The 25653-nt window shown below is 35.3% G+C and overlaps 2 protein-coding genes across 2 annotated transcripts in view; both read right to left on the bottom strand.

Annotated features, from left to right (window-relative positions):
* tpo (thyroid peroxidase) overlaps positions 1-2158 on the bottom strand; it is a 35084-nt gene extending 32926 nt beyond the window's left edge. Inside the window, 1 exon segment of the mRNA XM_051867069.1 lies at positions 2003-2158. Coding sequence (XP_051723029.1) covers positions 2003-2135 — 133 coding nt within the window. The 5' untranslated portion in view covers positions 2136-2158.
* An 8765-nt stretch (positions 2159-10923) lies between these two features.
* sntg2 (syntrophin, gamma 2) overlaps positions 10924-25653 on the bottom strand; it is an 83328-nt gene continuing 68598 nt past the window's right edge. The window contains exons 15-17 of the mRNA XM_051867077.1: positions 16389-16481; positions 11876-11986; positions 10924-11703 (exon numbers count right to left, since the gene is read on the bottom strand). Of these exons, the coding sequence (XP_051723037.1) occupies positions 11572-11703; positions 11876-11986; positions 16389-16481 (336 nt within the window). The 3' untranslated portion in view covers positions 10924-11571. The remainder of the gene's footprint in view (positions 11704-11875; positions 11987-16388; positions 16482-25653) is intronic.

Raw genomic sequence — 25653 nt, forward strand, 5'->3', positions numbered from 1 at the left:
ATAGACACTGAATGGGACAAGTCCAGACCAAAAAATTAACTTTTCCCCCACTAGAGTTTTTTTTTAAAACAGTTGCCAGCCACCGCCAGCAATTTTGATAATTTTTACAAAAATGTAATGGCTATTTTGTTGCATGAATATCTGAACATGCAATATATCAAAAGAAAGAACAGTGTCTCTGCTTTTAATCAACATCAACAACAAAGTTTTATTCTAACTTCATGCATTCTTTTTTATCAACACTTGAATATGGGTGTTTCATAAAAAAATCATGTTTTTTTTTTTTTTTAAGCAGTGCTTTTATCGCTTGTTTGTGCTCTTTTTTTTTTTTGTGCCTTAGTTAGGAGAATCTCTACTCTTTCAGAAGATGCATAATAGCGCCCCCTACTGAATAACAGTGAAAACATGGAAAGCTGGAAAATTACGTCAATGGCGGGGAAAGAGTTAAAAATGTATGGAGCCCTGGACATGACATGAAGGAAAAAAATAGTAGGCTAAATTGTGCGCACGATTTATGAATTGAGGGAACAAAATAGTAAATCGTGAGCATGATATAGTAAATCGAGGGAATGAAATAGTAAATCATGCGCACAATATAGCAAATTGAGGAAACAAAATAGTAATTCGTGAGCATGATTTAGCAAATTGAGGGAACGAAATAGTAAATCGTTCACACGATTTAGTAAATTGAGGGAACGAAATAGTAAATCGTGAGCATTATTTAGCAAATCGAGGGAACGAAAGAGTAAATTGCGCGCACGATTTAGCAAATCAAGGGAACGAATTAGTAACTCGTGCGCATGATTTAGCAAATCGAGAGAACAAAATAGTAAATCATGCGCACAATTTAGCAAACTGAGGGAACAAAATAGTAAATCGTTCGCACAATTTAGCAAATCGAGGGAACGAAATAGTAAATCGTGCGCATGATTTAACAAATTGGGGGAACGGATTAGTAAATCATGCGCATGATTTAGCAAATTGAGAAAACGGATTAGTAAATCGTGAGCATGATTTAGCAAATCGAGGGAACAAAATAGTAAATCGCGTGCACGATTTAGCAAATCGATGGAACAAAATAGTAAATCATGCGCACAATTTAGCAAATTGAGGGAAAGAATTAGTAAATCGTGCGCATTAATTACTTTTTTTTCCTGCATGTTAGGTGTGGGGCTCCGTAAAAAAGTTTTAAAAGTTACATTTTTAAGCTGGACTGCCTCACAGCATGTCATTGTCAAAATGTATGAGATGATTGGCCAATCAAATCAAAGGAGGTGGGGCTTAATGTTCACAGAAGACGAGTGCGAATTCCAATGCAACGCTTTAGTTTTAACAGTAGCTGTGTTTCCATTCCCCTGTTTCCATCCCCCTTGTGCAAATTGAAATTAAAAATACGCCCAATGGAAACGCATTAATTTCGCAAAAACTCCCATATATCTCAAAAAAGATTTTACGCTTACATCAGATGGTTTTTCAGACAATGCGAAAAATGAATATTTCGCAAAACTGCAATGGAAACTGTCTTTTCTTTTTCACATTTACAGGTCACCTGGCATACGTAAAATTACGTTTTAGTCACATAACATCAGTTAATGAAAACACGGTCATTTCGCAATAGTTTTTTATCGACATTTAGAAAATATTGCAAAAGTTTTGCACAAATATGTAATGGAAACCCGGCTAGTGAAAGAGTGCGTAGTAAGATCATGTAAGTAGCTAAACATTTAATATTTGACACCTGTTTCACCATAAAAATGTTAAAATGACTTGAGTAATATCCAGTGATGCAAATAACTCAACTTTATCAAATGTGATTCATAGCCTATAACTACAATTAGACGGCTAGTATGCCCTTTTGGTCTTTTCCCATTTTTCTCTTAAATCCCTTTTAATCCTTTAATTATTTAATTCCTTGAAATATAAAGTCCAATTACCACTCCAAGACCACCCCTGTTCAAGACACGGTTACGGCCTCGGGTCAAAGTACGTATAAGAGCCTCACCTGACACAGGCAGTGATCTTCTATGTCTCCTGTTCGCCTTCTCCTTCAAAAGCCCTAACGTCATGTGAAAGATCTCTGCTGATTTGGAGATGTGCTGTGTTTCTGATGACGCCCGTCTGGAGAGCGTGTACATCTGTAAAGGGGGCGGCCGAGGATCAAACCTGCTTCTCAGAGGAAAAGATGGAAACACCGTCCTGACTATATCGAGAGATAAAATGAGTATAGATGTTGTAATAGACTGTTGTTTACCAGTGTGCAGTTTGATTCAGTGCGGCATTGACCATCTGAAGACTCTCTTGGAATGAAGATATAATCAAGCTCTCGGGAATGACTAGTTTTCAGAGAAAGAAACAACTAGTATTGGTGATTGCCAAAATCATTTTTTATGTTTCTGTAATGGTTAATCCACACCAGTATTTGTAACTCTTCAGTCACAGTAGTGTTTCTAATTCTAAAATATAATTATTGTTGGAATTTAATGGATTCAAAGATAAACTGCACAAAAGTTTCACCAAAAGAAAGTCTTTGGGAACAACTAGAAACTATTTGGAAGTCAATAACAACAGAGACTGTGGAAAAAGTACATAAAAACAATGCCAGCAGGAATGCAAGCTGTTATCAAGGCCAAAGGATGCCATACAAAATATGTGTAGAACATTTGTCAAGAACATTTTCCTAACGTTCCCATTAAGTTATGAAAATGTTATTTCTGAATGTTCTCTGAACGAAATGTTTTAAAAACGTATGGGTAGCACTTTATGTAAAGCCTTTATGTATAATGCATTATAAGAGTATTTTTGATGCATTAATTATGCCTTGTAATGCATCTTATAATCTCATAAATTTAATTGTAACCCCAGTTATAATACATTATAATACCCCTTTAGAAAGTATAATGCATTAAAACACAACAAGCAACCAATTCCAGAAGTAACAAGGAATCTGTGAATATTATAATGCATTTTTTCTTTGGTTACAGTTAAAAAAGATTTAGGGCCCTATCATACACCCGGTACAATGCGGCTCCAGGCGCGACGCAATTGTTTTTTGCTAGTTTCAGCCAGACGCAGTTATCATTTTCACGTCCTGCGCCACGTTGTTTAATTATCAAATGCACTTGCTCCCATCTGTTCGTCCATGGGCATGCTGGTCTTCAAACGAGGTGTGTTCAGGTGCATTGTTGGCGTGTTGCTATTTTGAGGCAACTGAAAACGACTGCGCCACTGACCAACTGAAACCTGGTCTAAAGTCAATGGCGCAATATTTTTGTTGTTATTTAAAGAGGGTGTTAGTATAATGCGCCTATAGGTGGGTGCACAACGCGCATACACTCTGCTTGTTACACACAGCATGCCAAACATTAAAAATAAAAGGATTCCTCTCTGGAGAAGTGTTGAGTCTTTCTGCTTGCAAATTCCGACAAATGAGACTCTGGTTGGTTTATTGCACGTTACACCCAAAACACACCCATGACTCATTAAGAGAATAGGGACAACCCTTTTAGACCATGCACCTGGTGCGCCGACCATTTTTTTCCATCGTCAAACTAGCAAAAGTGGATTCGGGCACGGTCTAAGTGCACCTGCACCGTGAGCTTCAGACCATGCGCTTAGATCGTTAAAATAGGGCCCATAATGTGAAAAGCTATAATAGATTATAATGTACATTATGAATACCATTAAAATGCATTATACATAAAGACTTTAAATAAATTGTTACGTTTTCTCCTTGGTTATACGAACGTTAAGGAAACATTCCATTTTGCGAACATTATGAGACTGCTACATTTAAATGTTCTCTGAACATTCTGAACCAAGTAGTAACATTTTAAACAATTTTAGAAGCCCAACTAAAACATGTCAGAAACATTCCATGACAAAATGTTTTTGTGCTAATGTTTTGAGAACATTATTAAAGACCAGATGACTTTGATCTGGAATGTTAGCTAAAGTTCTGAGAATGTTCCCTGTTAGCTGGGTACATACACATATATTATTATATTTCACTTGGTGCTTTTTATTATGTTGCTGTTGTTACATTAGGCTCTGCCTGCATTATACTGACGTCAAGAAAATCCTCCCAGAAATCCACAGAAAAAATGTGTCAGTGTTGAAAATTTAATTAAACTGCTCATATCCTTTAGTGATATGAAATGAAATGTAAAATATTCAGATTGACTCAGGTTTTACATTAATGTGATGTCTCTAGGGTGGGCTTATGAATACGGGCCATAATTTGACGTCTTGGCATTCGTGCCTAGTTAAAGAACGCTGTGTTTGCGAGAAACGTCCCCATTTCACCTCTGATTATGCGGCCTGCACAAGCGCATCAAAGCCACAGTCTTCCTGTGGGGCCAACAGCACAAACAAACCAGCAGCCCAAAATCTGGACCGCCTCGGAATGACGACATTCCCCAGTGGGAATTCTTCTACAGAGAATCAGACGTTATATAACACGTCTTCTAATACTAACCAACAACCCATCTACTTTTAACATGAAGACGGTAACATAACAATGCTGTCCCGCTCATCATCTGACCTCCCTATTACGTGTCGAGACCTGCAATTTCTTGGGAAATATCCCAAGGGCCACCACAGGAGATGTCATTACAGAAATTTGGCACCAGACGTCAGGTACCAGATGTGGTTGGAACATTGGGTCTGGAAACGTTCAAACTAAATGTCAGTAGGTACAAAATAAACCGTAATGAATCTGTCACCAGCTGGCTGTAAGAATAAGACGCTGTGTTGAGTTCTGGTAATTGCTACCGAATCCCACTCCAAAGTGCTTAGTTGCTAAGTACTTGTTGTCAAAGAAAGGCAATTAACCACAAATCATCAACATCGGGACTGGCATGTATAAGTTATAAAACATCTTATTTATAGATGTCTCAGAATCACATATAAGCTGAAATGTATGGTATGTAAAAGACACCACATACGCTGAGATGAATCTGTGCTCAGATTGCAGAACATCATGACAGAGGTTAAATGCATCAGAACGCCAGCCATGTCCTATATGACCTGGAATAAAAGAAAAATGCTTTTAATTAACTTAAAATAAATGTCTTATGAGAGAAAAATAAACTTTAAGCTGCACGCAGTATATATATATACTTTCATCACAGAATGATTAAACACTATTTATTCTGTATCTGTGGAGCTAAAGTGATCTACTGCCCACGTTGTGAAATAAACAACATTATGATAAAGGTTCACTTCAGAATTAAAATTTCCTGATAATTTACTCACCCCCATGTCATCCAAGATGTTTGTGTTTCTTTCTTCAGTTGAAAAGAAAGGTTTTTGAGGAAAACATTCCAGGATTTTTCTCCATATAGTGGACTTCACTGGGGTTCAACGGGTTGAAGGTCCAAATGTCAGTTTCAGTGCAGCTTCAACGAGCTCTACATGATCCCAGACGAGGAATAAGAGTCTTATCTAGTGAAACGATCAGTCATTTAAAAAAAAAATAAAATAAAAAATTATATACTTTTTAACCACAAAAGCTCATCTTGCACTGCTCTGCGTTATGCCACGCATTACGTAATCATGTTGGAAAGATCACACATGACGTAGGTGGAAGTACCGCAGTAGGGTGAAAAACTCCATCTCATTTTCTCCTCCAACTTCAAAATCGTCTGACATCCTTGTTTTACCTCCTTTTTTTTTTTTTTTTGTAAAGGGCATTCGACTTGGTCTTTGCATGTTCGCTTTGTAGACACTGGATTGGTCCTTCCAACTATGTCGCACATGACCTTTCCAACGTGATTATGTAATGCGTGGCTCATCACAGAGCAGTGCATGATAAGCATTTGTGGTTAAAAAAAATATATAATTTTTTATTTTTTTAAGAAAATGACCGATCATTTCGCTAGACAAGACCCTTATTCCTCGTCTGGGATCATGTAGATCTCTTTGAAGCTGCACTGAAACTGACATTTGGACCTTCAACCTGTTGGTGACTGTTGAAGTCCACTATATGGAGAAAAATCCTGGAATGTTTTCCACAAAAACCTTAATTTCTTTTCGACTGAAGAAAGAAAGACAAACATCTTGGATGACATGGGGGTGAGTAAATTATCAGGAAATTTTAATTCTGAAGTAAACTAATCCTTGAACTATGAAATGCATTTTATCACTTGAGTACTTTCCAACTATGAATTTGAAAAAGAAATCTCTGGGTCATGTTTTAAAGCTTAAAGAAATGAAATTAATTTTGAGAAATATTGTGTCAAAAGTTTTCATCTAATCTGCCATAGTTTGTCATTTGCATATCATCATTATAATAGCACTGGAATCAGCTGATTTTTCAGAAATAATTAAATTTGGCACAACAAATATTATACAATTGTACATTACATTGCAAATGTACAATTAAAATAAGATCGTTTTGTGTCACAGTAGGATACTGTGAATTTGGGGTGTTAAAAAGGCTTCATTTAATTATATTTATGCAATATATTTTCTGCTGATTAAAGAGTGAACTACTGTATGACACTTCCTGACAGCTAAAAAATTAATAAAGTTTTATTAAAATTAAATTAAAATAATAAATTGGTGATACATCACTGTAACACACACATATGTGTATATGGATAGTGTATATACTTGTGTAAATATATGTGTAGATACGTATGTGTAAAACTATAGTTTTCATGATTTGTTAGCACAACATTTTTCTTTTGTCAAATCAACTTAAATAATTAATGTGGTTCAGATAACACAATATTTTGAGTTTCTGTTGCTTAAATCAATCGCCTTCATTGTATTAACTTAAATGTTCAATTTCAATGAACTCAAAATTTTAAGGCAACCAGGTAACTTACTTTTTTTAAGTTAAACCACCAATTCTTTTTTTTTTTTTTTTTTTTTTTTTACAGTGCACACAAATATGAAGCAGCACAACTGTTTTCAACATTGATAATAATCAGAAATGCAGCAAATCAACATTAGAATGATTTCTGAAGGATCATGTGACACTAATGATGCTGAAAATTCAGCTTTGATCACAGGAATACATTTCAGTTTACAATATATTCAATATTAGAAAACAGCTATTTTAAATTGTAATAACTGTATTTTTGATCCTTGGAGAGCAGAAGACTTCTTTCTCTAACATAAAAAAATATATTTTTAATGATATACCGATTTCATACCTCTCGTCTCTGTGGTGTTGTGTTGTGAGGCGGTTGTCTGTGTGTTTTTCCAGTCGGCTGTGTTCACTCTCCCCTGTGTTCACGTCTGTACTGGGTTTTGCTCACTGACTGTGAACAGTCAAACTCTGCTGATTCCACCAAAAACCCTTGATTTTCAAGGCTCTTGCTACATGAAGCGTGTCGTTGGAGTGGCCCTCTTTAAACACAACACAAGCTCATGTCAAGCATCTGTCAGGACTTGGAAATCATGATTATCTGCTCAGAGTTAGTAGCTTGCTTTGTACATAGATTTCAAACATGACATTACACAACCTTATTGGATATAGTTCACATAAAACAGACCATTCTGTCATCATTTACAAAGTCTACTTTCATTTTTGGCTGGAATATTCCTATAAATGACCCATGATCATCTCATTTTCGGGGAAATGTCCGTCTGTGAACTCTAGCTGTATGACTGTGGTAGATGAGGAATGACCTGATGCTTTTGGCATACCTCATTTTAATAGTCAATTCTGAAAGATCATCTTTGGCTGGACAATGATCCTTAATTAAAGTAAGTCAAGTCATTAATCTAGATTAATAGCAAAGCATGTTAAGGCTTCAGTGGATGGCACTTGATCTGATGTCCTTTTTACAAGTACAATCATCTAAAAGCCTGTAAAAATCTTTTAAATCATTCATTTATAAGAATTCATGTCACATACTCTATAACAAAATCATAAATATAAGTGACTAGATTACATTCACATTGTCTGAAGAAAATGTGAGTGCTGAAACACTCACGGCCACAATACCAGTGTTGCTATGATTTTTTTGAGTGGTTGCTAGGTGGTTTCTTTCCTCCTGTCATATGGTGCATTCAAGTCCTCCTGGGAAGTTCGTATTTACCAGGTGAGAAGTTGTGTTTACGACATCAGGTACGTTCAAGATGGCGGTGTACCTTCGCTTTAACAAAACAAAAATACAGCAAAGTTTTTGAAATCTATTTCTAGAACAAAGAACAAAGGTGTGTTTTGCTTTTTGATGTTTTTAATTAATTTATGAAGCCTCTGTAAAGTTTATCGTTACATATTATATTGTTATATTACAATGCTATTATATTTTGTGCAGGGAATTATCTTATTTTGTTGTAAATGAAAAAGCCTAACAATGTCTGCTAAATATTGTGGTATTCCGCCATGTTTCTAACTGACACGACCCCAACTGGTAAAGACTCGTAAAATCCCGAGCTTCCCACTAGTATTTACAACTTTGTGGTGGCATTCATGTGTGTTCAACTCATAAATACGACCTTTTTGACATGACTTAAAGGGTTAGTTCACCCAAAAATGAAAATTCTGTCATTTATTACTCACCCTCGTGCCGTTTTACACCCGTAAGACCTTCGTTGATCTTCGGAACACAAATTAAGATATTTTTGTTGAAATCCGATGGCTCAGTGAGGCCTACATAGGGAGCAATGACATTTCCTCTCTCAAGATCCATAAAGGTACTAAAAACATATTTAAATCAGTTCACGTGAGTACAGTGGTTCAATATTAATATTATAAAGCGACGAGAATATTTTTGGTGCACCAAAAAAACAAAATAACGACTTCTATATTGATGGGCGATTTCAAAACACTGCTTCATGAAGCTTCGGAGCGTTATGAATCAGCGTGTCAAATCATGATTCGGGTCGCGTGTCAAACCGCCAAACTGCTGAAATCACGTGACTTTGGCGCTCCGAACTGCGGATTCGACGCGCTGATTCATTATGCTCCGAAGCTTCATGAAGCAATGTTTTGAAATCGGCCATCACTAAATAATTCGTTATTTTGTTTTTTTTGGCGCACCAAAAATATTCTCGTCGCTTTATAATATTAATATTGAACCACTGTACTCACATGAACTGATTTAAATATGTTTTTAGTACCTTTATGGATCTTGAAAGAGGAAATGTCATTGCTCTCTATGTAGGCCTCACGGAGCCATCGGATTTCAACAAAAATATCTCAATTTGCGTTCTGAAGATTAACAAAGGTCTTACGGGTGTGGAATGGCATGAGGGTGAGTAATTAATGACAGAATTTAAATTTTTGGGTGAACTAACCCTTTAAACGCAAATCACTAACATTAAAAAAATAAAAGGTGCGGTCATATTAGCGAATTTGCGCGGGCAAAATGGTCCGTTATGTATTGTTAATAGTGTAGAAATAAAACACAGCTCACACAGAATTCACTTTCAAACAAAACAGCTCTCAAACGCGATGACAAACTTGAAACCGTTGCGAAATCTGCCTGTGGAAATCACCTGATCGTGTGGATGCCGATCGATGACTGGATTTCGCCCGCCAAATTTCGAGGTAAATGTGATCGCACCTAAGAGCAATATTAACATTGATGCTCGCCATAATAATAATAATAATAATAATAATAATAAACACCTTAATGATGTGTAAACATTGCCGTCTCACAGCTCTGATGTTCATGTATGTACGTACTGGCGTCAATGACTTGACAGAAACAAAAACACTAGCTAATTTGACGTAAGGTCGCAGCTCCTGAAGCTCTTCACGGTGATCAAGAGCCCTACAGATGGGACCTTGAAGAATGACGTGTTTTCAGCACAATGCAGCACTGCTGGCTGAATCAATCGAGACGTTTTCTCCATCACTCGAAATGTTTATTCCTTCGCCTCTTGAGTTTAATGCAGCGCTGCTTCAGAATTCACTCCAGTCGAGCGCTTCAGAGACTCGGTGACATAACGGCCAGCTTCACTGATTTTTGAGGCTTTTGACACCTCATCATTTGTTTACAGACACTTGCTTTCATAATTTCTGGACATTCATACATTTTAAAGCATCTGAACACTTATTTAAGACCACTGTATTCTACTACGTTCACTACATGCCGATCTACAATATGATGAAGTAATTTCATGATTCACAGTATTTAAAGGGATAGTTCACCTTCCAATTTTTTTTTTTTGTCATCATTTACTCACCTCAAGTTGTCCCAAACCTGTATAAATTTCTTTGTTCTGCTGTACACAAAGGAAGGTATTTGGAAAAATGTTTGTAATCAAGATCTCGCCCCCCAATTGACTACCATAGTATGGGGAAAAATACTATGGTAGTCAATGGGGGGCGAGATCTGCTTGATTACAATCATTCTTCCAAATATCTTCCTTTGTGTACAGCAGAACAAAGAAATTTATACAGGTTTAGAACAACTTAAGGTAGTAAATGACAGAATTTTCATACACTATCTCTTTAAACTGCAAATTTAATTAACCAAAATAAGACAGCAGTCATTAATTCATCACAGTGTTCTGGTATAATGGTAATTATCCCTCATGTTCTGTTAAGACTGATTGCATGTGTAAAAATAATAGTAATTGTGAAATTAACCAATTATTTTCCCTCCAAGTTATTTTAATGTTATTCTGTTTGGGATTAGTTTGGCCCTGGCAAAATAAATAAATAAATAAATGTAATTTAGGCACTATATAAAATTTGAAAATATATATTTATGGGCTGAATGTGAATATATAGTTCTATAATCAAATGTCAGATATCTAGGGTAATTGGGTGACTAAATAAAATTTAAATATATATATATATATATATATATATATATATATATATATATATATATATGTATATAGTAGATGAGAATATATAGTTGTACAATCAATACAATCAGATAATAAATAACCATGATACACATTTTTACATATAAACATTTCCTCCACACAAGAATCATGGCGTATTCCATCAGCAGTGAACTAATCATTCCTTTATTTGGAAAAGAACTGGATTAACATCAAACTAAATAGAACAGTAGATCAGGGACCTTGATTTTTAGAAAATTTCCATTTTTAAGGACAGTAGCTGGCAAGACTGTCTAATTACTGTTAATGAAAGAACTACTTCATATTAACACATCAAATTAATTTGAACATAGGCAGCACTTTGATTCAAATGCAGAGAAGCATCAGAATTGACATTAAAATCTTATACGTATATGACTTGCTATTATGCTTTGTGCTAAATTAAGAGGTTTGAGGCATTGAATAAACAAAAGGGCAAAAGAACACAAAAGTTTGGTTGATATTACAGCTGAAAGTCTCAGAGTTTCACCCGTTTTGCCCTGTAAAATTGTCAAATGCAGTTCATGCATCAACTTATAATGCCGTATGTCAACATCTGCTTTGCTACATAATCAATATGAGTTCAGGTTAAGCACATGATTGATCATATTAGTAGGTAAGAAAGAAATCATAACTCGATGCATGTCAAAATATCATCTACTCAAAGTGTTCCTTAAACGTCCTTCTGGATTTAGAAGATTCGTACAAAAATAACAAGAACTAGATATATCCATAGATATTGTGCATAAAATCAGAGAATGTACACGGATGTTTCTAGCTGCTGCACATGTACTTCTGCGTGAGACTTTGATTGTTGACGAAGACGGGATCCACCGTGGCCACTTTGGCAGCGATGAACGAGTGTATGCAGTGAAGGACGGCCGTCAGATTCGCAAACTCCAGCTCCTGTTTGCGGCGGGAAAAGAGACACGATCAGAAGGATGTTATGTGAGCTACAATGAAAAATGAATTATGCCCCAAACATTGTCTATGCACATATATTATAAAATATATTAGACATATAAACCCAATAAATAATATTAACGTTATATGATTACACATGTAAACACATTCTGACCTTCATTTCGATCTGTTTATTCTCTGAATTCTGGAACAAAAGCTTCACTCGTGTCTTGCCGTCATCCGATGAACCCTTCAGCTGGGAGAATTTATATTTCCAGATGGTTTTCTGTGGAAAAGCAGATGAAAAATATCAAGCAGAGCAGCCGGACATGCAAAAGCTGAAAACGAAGTGGTTTGATTCAGTGATAAACTTCACATCAAACCTCATTCACATCTGTGTTCAGATTCACATCAATGTGCACGCAATCAATATGATGTAACCGAATGCAGACAAATCAGTCGGAATATGTAGAATTTAGATTTAGATAGATTTGGGTCATTGACGAATAAGGTGTAAAAAAACATTATGGAGATATAATTCATTTTGAAGTGTTAACAATGAGATTGTGGTTTTTATAATCAATTAACACTGCTTTTGTGTTGTTTTTTACAAGATGGACAAAATTTGTCACCAAAAAAAGTCATTCAGTTTAACCAAAATTTCGGTTTTACCAAATGACACTTTTGGTTACACCGAATGACGATGCTAACAAGCTGATATCTAGCTAGCTAGCAAAAGGACAATTAAACATTTTATATTTAGTACAAGTTTTTTAAATATATCAACATTTTCCATGTTTTATAGCGGTTGTACCAAATGACCTGATGTTTCGGGACATGCGTATGAGCAAGAGAAAACATAAATTTTTCAAATAGTTAAGAGAGAGTTAGTTACTTTGCTTTATGACCATGTGTTCCTTTGCAGGTGTCTGAATGATGTCACATCCTGTCACATGATATTGACCGCATGACTTGATCCAAAATGGTCCCTTTATATTGGTTACTCTGAATGACATCAATGAAATTCATTTTTATGGACATTATTTCTCATAACAGAGCAACGACTTCTACACATAATTTTAATACCATTTTGCACTATGTTGATATATGATGTTATAAAATCATGCCAGAATAAAAAAATATATACGTTTATTACATTTTAAGATATTTTAATCACAAATGAAATGGCTGTATTGGCCTTTGGAGAGTTAAACCGAATGACCTTTTGTCACTTCAAAATCTTTAAAAGACCTTTATATGTCGCAAAATATAATTAAAACCTTTTAGATTCAATAAAAGAGATCAAGTTGTACTACCTTAGATACTTTGAATGTCATATCTTGGAGAGAAAAAAAAAAAAAAAAAAAGACCTGTCACGTCATTGACCCATTTATAAACGTTAAATATTCATACTGATCACAAGTGACAGTCCAGACATTTACAATGTTACAAAAGATCTTAATTTCAAATAATTGCTGAAAAAAAGTCACAATTTCCACAAAAATATGAAGCAGCACAACTGTTTTCAACACTGATAATCAGAAATGTTTAAAATAATATTTCACAATTTTTACTTAATTTTTGATCAAATAAATGCAGCCATGCTGAGCATAAATAGGAGAAAAACATTCTTGAAAAAAAAATCGTACCGACCCCAAACTTTTTGAACCTTAAGGTTACACCATCTAAGCTTTTTTAAGACAAAAAAAATATCAGAAGTAATTTAACTTATAAATTGAAAAATGTTCAAGGTCACTGTTTGTGTATAAACTGCATTTTAAATGCAAGTTTTAATAATTCTGAATAACTTCAGATCATAAGATCTGGAGAGTATCATGTCATTGACCCGAACACTGAATGATGATTTATTCAGCCGAGGAAGGAATGTTCATTCGTTTTGCTGATATTAGTCCACACATAAAGATTTCTCTTGTAAATAAACGTTCTTTCTTCATCCTTGGCACAACAACAAAGCTGCAATAATGACTATTGTGTCTTGTGTTGTGTTGTGTGTGTGTGTGTGTGTGTGTGTGTGTGTGTGTGTGTGTGTGTGTGTTTTACACCAAGACCATCTGCTCATCTGATACTGCTAATTAAACATTCAGAAAAGACCTAAATACCTTCATGTTAAGACAACATGCAAGACAATGTGAAAAAAATCTGAATAATGATCTGTGCCAGTTATAAAGAAAGTATATGGGGTCAGTTTTGATTTCAACCTGAGATTTCAATCTAATTTAAGACATTTTGTCTTCACTGAAGTTATTTGCTCTTATATGGACTCCTAAAATCAGTCATGATTGAATGTAAAAAATAATAAACTGAATTTAATAACTCTAATATTTCAAAAGAAGCCAAGTTTGACGCCTGACACAAGCCCTTGAAATGAGAACTGAAAACACTTTCATTACGGGTAGTTGAACTGGTTTGACGTCATCAGGCGCTGTGAAGACTGAAGACAATCACGTTTAACACACTTGTCACTGCTGTGCAAATCACAGACTGCTATTCTAACCAAGAACAATACATGCCAAATTTAGACGGCACAATTTAATTCGCCTGTCAGCCTTGAAATCAGCCCATGTTACTCTATTCAGAGCAGTTCTGCATGAATCACGAATCATTTCATTAACCATTACCTTCTGAACTCTTCATTTCAAAAATGAATATGATTGAGTTGTAATTTAGGAAACTAGTTCTATAAAAGGGTACAACGGTTAGCTTAAATGAGGATGTCAATGTAAAATTCATATTTGGATTTTTTATGAAATGGTGATCTGATCAAATGGATTGGTGTAATTTGATGAAAACCAGTGTTATATTAGAATCACTGAGATACTATTTTTATTTATATAGTTTATTACATAGTTAATTGTAATTGTTAGGACTTTTGCCGCAATCGGCCAGACGGTGGCGCTAAAGCGATCAAAAAAACGAAATCGCTCATAACTCTTAAACCGTTAGTCGCAGACTAAAGTGTAAGCAATGCAGAAAGTGCGAACTTTCGATTCACATCTGCGACGGGCCGCCAAAAACGTTTGAAGTGGGCGTGGCCACTTTTACTAAAACGGCTATCACTCTTGAACGGAATGAGATAATTTCACCAAATTTGGTACACCCATGTATGGCTCAATCTGTGATTCCCTGAAAAAGGACGTGGTGACTGGCCACTTGGTGGCGCTATAAAATGAAAAAAATAAAAAATATGGCTATAGCTACACAACAGTCAGTCTGATTGACTTGAAAATTGGTATGCAGTGTCTTTTTCCAAGGTGCCATGATTGTCTGTGAGGACACTGGCATATCTCAAAAAACATGGCCGCCATCAGCCAATGAATTTTGAGCACAAGCTTAATGGAGGTCGGTTGAAACGTAAATTGTTGAGCCATCGCATTTTCAGCCACGTAAATGATTGTATATTACGCTATTTTTCACACATACACACAATATTCATACCATATGATAGACCTCCTCAAGAACCACTGCTGTCAATCAAACTGTTAATGAAATATTTGAGAATATTTAAAATACCTACTTTTGCGAACTCGGCCAAGGTTTTTTCGTTCAGCCTCAATAAAACCACTGCAGTACAATTTTATGGATTCTTGAGGTCAATTATAAAAAAAAAAAAAAGTTTAACTTTACCCTTTGAATAGCTATAACAGAGTCATTTAGAAAATGGGCGTGGCCAAATATACCCAAATATAAGCCTATAAATCCTAAACGAAAACTCAAAACTTCATGAAATTAGGTGCTCACATGCGACGTGATTCTAAACAAGCATGCAGACTTTTATGGAGATCGGACCATAGGTGGCGGTATAACTGTTAAAAAGCTTAAAAAATGATATATTTCTTTAGTAAATTGCCTTTACTGGCTGTAAATGGTCTTTTCCATCTATCATCAAGATGGTTACAGGCTTGCTAAACAAAACATAAAGGCCTTAAGGTGCTTGAAAACCAATAATTGCAGCTCACAGTTATATTTATTATTTTAGTTTCAGGTATTTATTTTTATAGGTATACTGAATCAAAGAGGATGAATGTTTTAGAGTGACACAAACATCCGAAATTCATCAGATCCATTGAGACTGTGCTGCTGTTTTCCCTCCAAAATGATGTCACTTGGATGGATGATGATGATGATGCCACTGCGGGACAGGCTTTTGTTATTTAAAGGGATTTTACAGACTAAAAGGATGATTCTGAAGACACTGGAAAAACCTGTTAAATGATCACCAATTAAAAGAATATTCAAAAGAAAACAAGTTTTGTTTGAAACATTTTGGCTAGAAAAAGGAATAAAATAAATAAATACAGAAATAAATAAAATGAAAATCCATTAAAAAAATCTAAATAAATAAATAAATAAATACAGAAATAAATAAATAAATAAACAAAAAATAAAAATACATTTAAAAATAATAAATAAAAAAAATATGAAAAAAATTAAAATAAATAAAATGGGAAGATTCCTTAATAAACTGCCAGTAGCGTATAGCAGGGATGACCTGAGTGTGTTTTGCTAATAAGAGTAAAGCAGCTTAGGAAGGAGAACAGTAATTACCTGAAATACTGAGCGCAATATAAAGGCAGTTTATTCTGAGTTCACTCCTGTCAGGATTCAGCTGTGAGTCTCTGCTCAGAAAGCCAATAAGCAGCAAACACAGCAAGGTTTCATTTCCTTACCTTTGAAACGCTCTCGGAGCAGGAGAAGCCCGACTCAAAGTCGACTGTGAAGCACAGGATCTTCCCTTGACTGCTGCACATGTAGCTCTTCGACTGCAAAGGAAGAACAATAGGAATATTTACACAGGACCATACAAAAGCTCACGAGACCACTGTTTGCTGTAAACACTGTAAAACAACAGACCCAACATTCATATTTAAATGGCTGAACATTCTCAACAGTCCTGATCTCACATGCTTTATATTCCCGGGAATAAGACAGGTACGGCTCAGTTGCCATGGAAACGGCTGTCCAACACTGCGCTTTTAATACAGAGAAAAAACTAAGATAGAAGAACTTGTCTAATAATCAATTTTCTGAAGGGAAAATGTCGATATCCAGTCCAGTAATCATGCAGTACTGAGATCTGATGCTATGGTGCTGCCACAGTTTAGTTAAAGTCAGGTCACACTGACTGAATAAAATCTTTTAGTTAATGGACTGACCGAGAGGAAGCAAAGATCTCGGCAGCGTCTGAAGGGCTTCTGTAAATGTGTCTGATAACCTCAGTCTCTGTGTTTTGTTCCACGAAGTTCGTGATTCTAATCAATGTGATTATAGAGACGCATCAGTATTCACAACACAATGACCCTCAAAATCACATTACAGCGGTCTGAGCTGACGCAGAGCGCCCGAAGATCACTGGATTGAATACCTCAGGAGCTGGAAAGAATTCAGTGGCTTTAAACACGGGTCATCAAATCAGATTTCAGAAAAAATAAAATAAAAAAATAATAAAATAAAATGAAAAATTAGTGTATTTTAAAATCAGTATTAATAGATTATTTAAATACTGTATTTAAATTAATAAAAAATAAAAAATAAAATTCAAAAATGACTAAAAATAAAATATAATAATAAATGGATAACCATGGTTTTTAAAATTAATATTAATAAAATATTTAAATATTTAAATTAATAAACATTAATTAAATATAAAACAAAATAAAAATAATAAAAAATGACTAAACATAAAATAAACAAATAAAAATATATTTAAAATTAGTATTATTAAAATATTTAAATGAATAAAAAATAAAAAAAATATATTTAAATGAATAAAAATGACTAAAAAATAAAAATAATAAAATAAAAAAATGACTAAAAATACAATACAATAAAATAAATGGATAAACTTTTTTTAATATTAAAATATTTAAATATTTAAATTAATAAACATTAATTAACTATAAAACAAAATAAAAAAATAAAAAATGACTAAACAAAATACATTTAATTAATATATTTAAATGAATAAAAATGAATAAAAAAATACAAACGGACTAAAAATACAATAAATGAATAAACATGTATTTTAAAATGAGTATTAATAAAAAATTTAAACGAATAAAAATTAATTAAGAACAATAAAATAAAAATTGATTCTATTCAATTTGTCAATTTTCAGCAATTTACATTGTCTATTACATTCTCATAGCTCAAACAGTAGAGCAATGTGCTAGCAATGGCAAGGTCATGGGATCAATTCCCAGAATTCCCAGGATGCAAGTCACTTTGGAAAAATGTCTATCAAATGGATAAATGTAAACGTAAAATTAATGATTAATTAACTGATTAAATGTTTACAAACTCAAAACATATCACAAATACAAAATAAACAAACAAAACTATTATGTCGATCATAGAATATTATTTTTATTTCAGCATACACATTTGTCCTAAACTCATTTACAAGCAATATTAAATGAACAACAACTGATTAATAATAACCCACACCCAAAATTAAAATGCGAAGGCAGAGAAAATCACAGCCGAGTCTCAGATCTGCAACAGTCTGTTCCGTCTGCTTTGCATTTTTGAATCAAATCCTCAAAAAAGAGGAAACATTTGTAGCTAAATATGCATGAAATGTAACAGTAATATTCGCAGTATTACAGTGAGTGGCTCTTGAAATCAATTAGACCCGAGGAGCAGAGTTAGTTTTTGTGGACGCCGGCAGTGACATTTTGATTCTGCAACATCATCAAGCAATCTGTCGAGCTAGAGAAGAAGCCATTAAAGTTCGTCAACACAGCTCTGACTAATGTGGAAGGAGCATGGGAATTATTTGCACCAGCCGTGCCAGGATTTCTCTTGGGTCCTTATTATTTTGTGCATTAAACTCTTCCATACAGCTGACAGAATTATGAGATCTAATTGAGCCCAACACACTGACCTCTGAGTGGAGGATGAACTTGAAAACCACAAGATGTACTTCTCAAAACTTCGGGAAAGTTTCTACTCAATTCAGGCGTCCTGTTACCTTTCTGTTGCTGTTTCGACTCAAGCTCATGATCTTCAGTCATCATAGGACGTATCTGCTGGAACCGAAGAGGCCGTTTACTCGCAGCACAGATGTGCTGTCGCATTTTAAGAGGCGCATGAAATTCAGCTGCCAGAGAAAGCAAACGCCAGCGAAGCGGATTTGCAGTGCTTACTGTCGCCTCGCGTAAGTGTCGGCTGTCACATGTAAAGCACAGACTACACGCCGCTAATTGGAGAGCTTCTCCAGAGGGATCTGAAAAACACATAGTGAGGTTTGTTGAGGATTTCCTTGTCAAGCCGAGCCAAGAGAAACTCACAACGGCACGGTGCAAATGCTGCAAATTTCTTCTCTGCAGTCCGTCAGAACACACGCAGGCATTAGAATAACAGTCAAACATGCAACGCTATACCGTTCTTCATACAAAACCCTTCCTAAACTAAAAAGAGACATCCAGACAGACATGTATTGTGTTTGTTGATCTAATGAACTGCGACAGATGCATCTCCAAAACATCTGGACAAACACTAAAAAACACATTAATATCTGGTTGATTCATGTTGCATCTCATGAAATCTAAGCATACTCTACACAAGTATGTAAAGCCAAACACTTCAGTCTTTGCAAGCTCTATTCCATGCATCACTGCATTTTGAAGTTGTACTTCAACATACATTAGCATAAATTGTCTTCTTCTACAATCAGTTTTCTATTTCAGGTGAACTACTGTCATGCAGCTTGAAGAGAATCTTGCAGAGCAATGCAATTAAAGGATTAGTTCACTTCAGAATTCAAATTTCCTGATAATTTACTCACCCCCATGTCATCCAAGATGTTCATGTCTGTCTTTCTTCAGTCGAAAAGAAATGAAGGTTTTTGAGGAAAATATTCCAGGATTTTTCTCCATATAGTGGACTGCACTGGGGTTCAACGGGTTGAAGGTCCAAATGTCAGTTTCAGTGCAGCTTCAAAGAGCTCTACATGATCCCAGACGAGGAATAAGAGTCTTATCCAGAGAAACAATTTCTTTTCGACTGAAGACAGAAAGACAAACATCTTGGATGTAAATTATCAGGAAATTTTAATTCTGAAGTGAACTAATCCTTTAAAAGGGGCTGTATGTAGAATTCAGAAACCATTGTTATTAGCGACACCGGTGGCCGTTAAGTGAACTGCAGCCAGCAACTTACTGCTCGTGCTCACGTTACGTACGTGATTCAAGGCCCCAATGTACCGATGTACAGCGAAGTTCTTTTTCGTTCTTCTTCATTAAGAAGTAAAAAGAAGTTGTAAATACCTTTGCAGCGATATACTGTTAGAGGGATAGTTCACCCAAAAATGAAAATTATCCCATAATTTACTCACGGTCAAGCCATCTTAGGTGTACATGACTATCTTCTTGCAGTCAAACACAGAGTTATATTAAAAAATATTCTAGCTCTTCCAAGCTTTATAATGGGAGTGAATGGGGCTCGAGATTTTGAAGCCCAAAAAAGTGCATCCATCCATCATAAAAGTAATCCATACGACTCCAGAGGGTTAATAAAGGCCTTCTGAAGCGAAGTGATGTATTTTTGTAAGAAAAATATCCATATTTATAACTTTATAGACTATAATCACTAGCTTCTAGCAATGTTGTGTTCACGAGAGAGTCATGTTCTGGCGTATGATGTAGGATGTAAACGTAGCATAAGCTTAGACACCTCTCGCGGTTCAAACAAATAGGGCTGGGCAACAAACTCAAGCTCCTCCACCATTTCTCTTTAAAAATTCTCGTTTCAGACTTCTAATTCGTGACTGGTGTTTTGTTTTGCTCTATTTCTCTGCGCTTCGGCATTCGTCAATACATAATGTGTCAGGTCAGAGGTCACTCTTCCGCCGTAATCGACTCGCGTACGGAAGCCAGTGATTCTAGTTTATAAATTTATAAATATGGATATTTTTCTTACAAAAACCCATTGTTTCGCTTCAGAAAGCCTTTATTAACCCTCTGGAGCCGTATGGATTACTTTAATGATGGACAGATTTACTGCCATTATAAAGCTTGGAAGAGCCAGGATATTTTTTAATATAACTCTTATTGTGTTCGTCTGAAAGAAGATAGTCATATACACCTAGGATGCATTGAGGGTGAGTAAATCATGGGATAATTTTCATTATCTAATCTATTTAATTTACGTCACTGCTGAGAGTGACGTTTAGATGAATATGTAAATATGTGCTGCACGCTTTCCTCTCAATAACAAAATAAACACTCAACTAAAATGACAGCAGTGAGAAAACATCAGTTAAGAAAGCATCTGATGATAGCGATGTGAATATATTTGCACCAGCTACAACATCTGGACAAACAAAGGACCACTGATTTTTATGGGTTGCTGTTTTTCGTTATACTGTATATACAAGTAAATAACTGTTAATGGCTCTATAACAGACAGTAGCATAAACTGCCTTCAATCTTCAGTTTTTGTGTGTTTGCAAAGCATTTGCCAATTGTGTCTGTTTTTGTACACTTGTGTAAAGAATGTTTATGGCCCAAGAAAATCTAGCTGTCTGGAGAACAAACCTCTAATCAACAACTAATTGAAATTCTCCATCACCCTTAGTGAAATCCCAAAAGGAGAACGTCTCACATCAGCAGATATTTGTTCATTCTTAATGTGAAAAAGCACTTGCCACACTAGAGGTCCAGCATTCAGCCCGTCTCAAACATCCCAGAGAAGCACGTCTGGATAATCTGCGATCATGCTCACAAATGCAGAATGAACAGAATCGCTTTCTCAAGTGGCTCTGAAGGCTGTTGTGCACCAAAGCTCATGGAGCGTTAACACTGCTCTTTAAAACACTCATCCATCTCTCAGTGACGTGAATCCCATCATCCTAAATGAGAACTGGACAATCAAGGCCTAATTGATCAAGGACAATAACATGAGCGATGTGATGTGGAACACAAAATGCTGGATCTGCAACTATCATTCATGAACTATTAAAAGTCACTTTCATCTAGCTTAGTCAAATTTGTTGAAAAGCAACATTAGTGTCAGGGATCTCAACAAATAATGCACAAACGTTCTTATCAGGCAATATTAAAGACTTTACATCTATATATTAGGGCTGTAACAGTACATATATTCATTCTGTGAATTTTCAGTACGTAACTTCAGTAGTGAAGTTACGGTTTGATATGCACGTGTACAATACACCATTGTAGCCTAACCACTATTAACCACCAATAATCACAATAAGCTCTGCGTTTTGTTACTTTTGATAAGAAACAAAGTGTCTTTTTTCAAATTCTGACCATTTTATCATGAAATTCAAACAATAAATGGGGTTTTAACGCTCTTTAATGTGGCGTAACAGATCACTGTACAGGCGCCTCATTTCAGCGGCCGCGCGAGTGAATGCGATCATCCCTTCCTCTTTAAACTAGTTACAGAATAAACATGAATGAACATCTGAAGGTATGTTGAAAGATACAGTACAACTTACTGAAATGTATAATATCTAATGTATTCTCTCAATCAGTGTTTCAATCATGGAAAGACATCAATAAAGCAGCTTAAGAATATCTCACATAGCATTACATTTACCTCAGGCAAATCATTCAGTGTCCACAGCATGTTAGTTCACTAGAGAAATGAACTATTTCACTAAATATATGCACTATATTAGCCTATTTATTCATTAGCCTATATTTTACTTAACCTGTTAGTGATGTCTTGATTATTTAATGTATGTTTAAATAATTCTGTCATGAAAATGACAGCCACCGTGTATAAATGATTATATTTCAACAACGGATTGGAGTAAAAACATAATTTTATAATTAGATTTAGAAGTAAATGCAAAAACTACCTTATGTGCAATTTACATCTTTGCATACAATTTGTTCAGTAAACCACTGTTTTATTATTATTATTATTATTATTAAAGTTTAGTTTTCTCCCCCTGCTGTACCAAACCCGTACCGAACAGTGACTTCAAAGCCGAGGTACATACAGAACCATCATGTTTGTGTACCATTACACCCCTAATGTATGTATGTTAGGGCTCTCAAAATTAACGTGTTAGTTTTATATTTAATGCAGTTAATGCAGCATCTGTTTTTTCATCGCCTTTTGGCGAGCATTATATATATGATCATGCTATCATTCATTCTAGTGCTATTAAACCATTCAAGCACGATAAGACGCAAAAAATAAACACAAATCTGTCTGTGAAGCAGCTCTTTGTGAACAAACACCCGAAACAAGCACACAGAAAGCCGCTTCAGACAGCCCTGCATTGAGTTCTCTTTCACACTTAAATGCACAAAAACACAAAATTCCCGGTTTGTCGAGTATCCTTGCAAGCACAGTGTCAAATGAGTTAAAAAGTGTTAAATGAACGGAAAGAGTTGTGAGAAAATAGGATGTGTCAGATCCGCATCATGTGCGTCAGCTCGTAAAGTGACAGCAGCCTAATAAACCTGCTGCTGTCTGTCCGTAATGTTAATCAAAGAACAAAAGAGAGAAAAATCACTCACTGCTCTAGACTGAATAACTTTTGTAGCTTTAATAAGGATTAATCTATATTCAATTTATAATTTATGCAGTGAAGACTGTGCAGTGTTTAATTATTCAATTTCTCTATGTATTTATGCGTTAGACCTACCTGAACATCTTAAAACACTGTTTACAAGCTTACATAAAAAACAATAACTTTTTGCCAGTAGAAAAAAAAACCTTGAGTGTTAAGCCCTGATATATTAAATGCACAGGTAAATTTGACATTTATTACAATAGATTTATGTGAAGATGGTTTTAAGTTCACTTCAATTAAAAATTATATATTTTTTAAAGCATATTAAATATTAAAAAAAATTCAATTGCTTTTAATTATACCACAATGTTGAATAGCCAAAATTAATGGATAAAATTGAGAAAAAAATAAAATATCTATTTAATAGAGACAACAGTATCTGTGATACGGGCCTCGATTCATAGTGCTTCGTAAAAAGATGCCATTAAACAAATATTTAAAATATACCATCTTTATGTTGTTTCTACATTATTTTGGAGAGTCAATGTGAAAGTACTACAATATAAAAATAATTAAAATCGAACCCAACCTTTTTTATAGGCTTTTATATAGGTAATGCAGTGCCAAATAGACACCAGCCGTTTTTCATCCCAGCTATAACAGTTTTGACACTGTGAATTAGTAGGAAAATCTCCTTTAATGTGCTCTGAATGAGCGCTACGGTCTTCATTCATATCAAAAGTGGATATTTTCAGATTAAGATCTCGCCTTAGGACCAACTATCCATTCATTTAAACAAGATCGCAACTCACTGAACCCGAAGAAGTCGTGATCCTGAACTCCCGCTGACTTCCCCACATGAATGCGCCATATAAAATGATTATAAGATCTTTCACGCTGCCTCATAAAACTGTCACACTGTCGTCTAATGGTACGTACTGTGCACAACATGAAGAGCTTAAGGGGGTTTGAGCTGGTTGGTGAGTGTTCTGGATGGACAGTGGCAGATAATCAGTGCCGCGTTTCCTGTGCGTTACAGACTGAAGGTCTCCTGCAAAGCCACGTGGATGAATTTGGGAGCTTTGCATGTTGCCCTTTCTGTATCTCAGCATTGCAGTGATTGAAATTGTTTCTGACAGCTTCGTTTCTTTGTATTATTTATAAATGTCTGGTTAAGGGTACAACATAATACAGCTTGCGGGCTCAGGGCTGCTTTCTGACCCTCTGCTTTTCAGCAAACGGGGGAAAATGCACCAAGTGTTTTGCTTCAAAAAACCTTGAATAGACATTTACTACAACCCTGAGATGAAATAAACATGTTTTGATGGATTTAGTGGAAAATGTTTTAAATGACCAAATCACAGGGTCCTCTACTAAGTATTAGCTACAAAAAATAATAATTAAAAATATATACTTTTCATAAAATTCTTATTTTGTAATAACCGTTTAATTCAATTCAATGCAGCAACTTATAAAAGGATAGAATTATGAATGAATCACACATAATTGCCAGTGTTTAATGAATAAGACCAATTCTGTGCAATTTTCTGAAATATAGTCAACATGAAAAGTACTTGCAGTTCTTAATGAAAGAGGGTATTCAATCAAAAAAGAAATGTGGGGCAGGCTGTCATGAAAACATGAAAAGTCTGCTGTCAAAGAGTCTGAACCAATCATTCAAGTTGTGAAGGTGCCGACACAATCACTTCACAAGAAAAACTATTACCTTGATTTAGCTAGTTATGTGTCGGAAAGAAATGTCATAAATTACACATTTAAACATAAAGACCTATAGAAGACATGTATACACAATATATTTCCAGTGCAGATGATTTCTTGTAGCTCAAACAGTAAAGCATGGTGTATGCAACGTCAAGGTCATGGGTTCGATTCTCAGGGAATGCATGAACCGAAAGTGTTCAATATAATGGATAAAATCTGCCAAATGCATATCTGTAAAAGTGAATGAATAAAGTCAAGTTTATTCAGCTTTATTATCATCAATAGATATACAACACAGAAATCTGCTGTTAGATGTGTGAAAGTGGCTAGTTAAACCATTATAAGGTTGAAGAACACCAACTTCCTGTTAGCACACACCTGTTTACAATTTAAAGCAGATTGCATTACAAAAATCAGCCCTCTGAGGGTTTCAGTGTGAAGCAAAACACTGTGTTCATTTACACGTGTGCAGCACAATCCAGTGTTTAGAGCAGTGGTTCCCAACCACAATCCTGGGGCCCCCCAACACTGCACGTTTTCCATGTCTCCTTTGTCTGACCCCGAGTCTGCGCAGTAGTGAACTCGGAACACGAGTCTGCACAGTAGTGAACTCCGAACCCGAGTCTGCGCAGTAGTGAACTCGGAACCAGAGTCTGCGCAGTAGTGAACTCGGAACCAGAGTCTGCGCAGTAGTGAACTTTGAACCCGAGTCTGCG

Source organism: Ctenopharyngodon idella, chromosome 17 (assembly GCF_019924925.1).
Source record: "Ctenopharyngodon idella isolate HZGC_01 chromosome 17, HZGC01, whole genome shotgun sequence".
Lineage (NCBI taxonomy): Eukaryota > Metazoa > Chordata > Actinopteri > Cypriniformes > Xenocyprididae > Ctenopharyngodon > Ctenopharyngodon idella.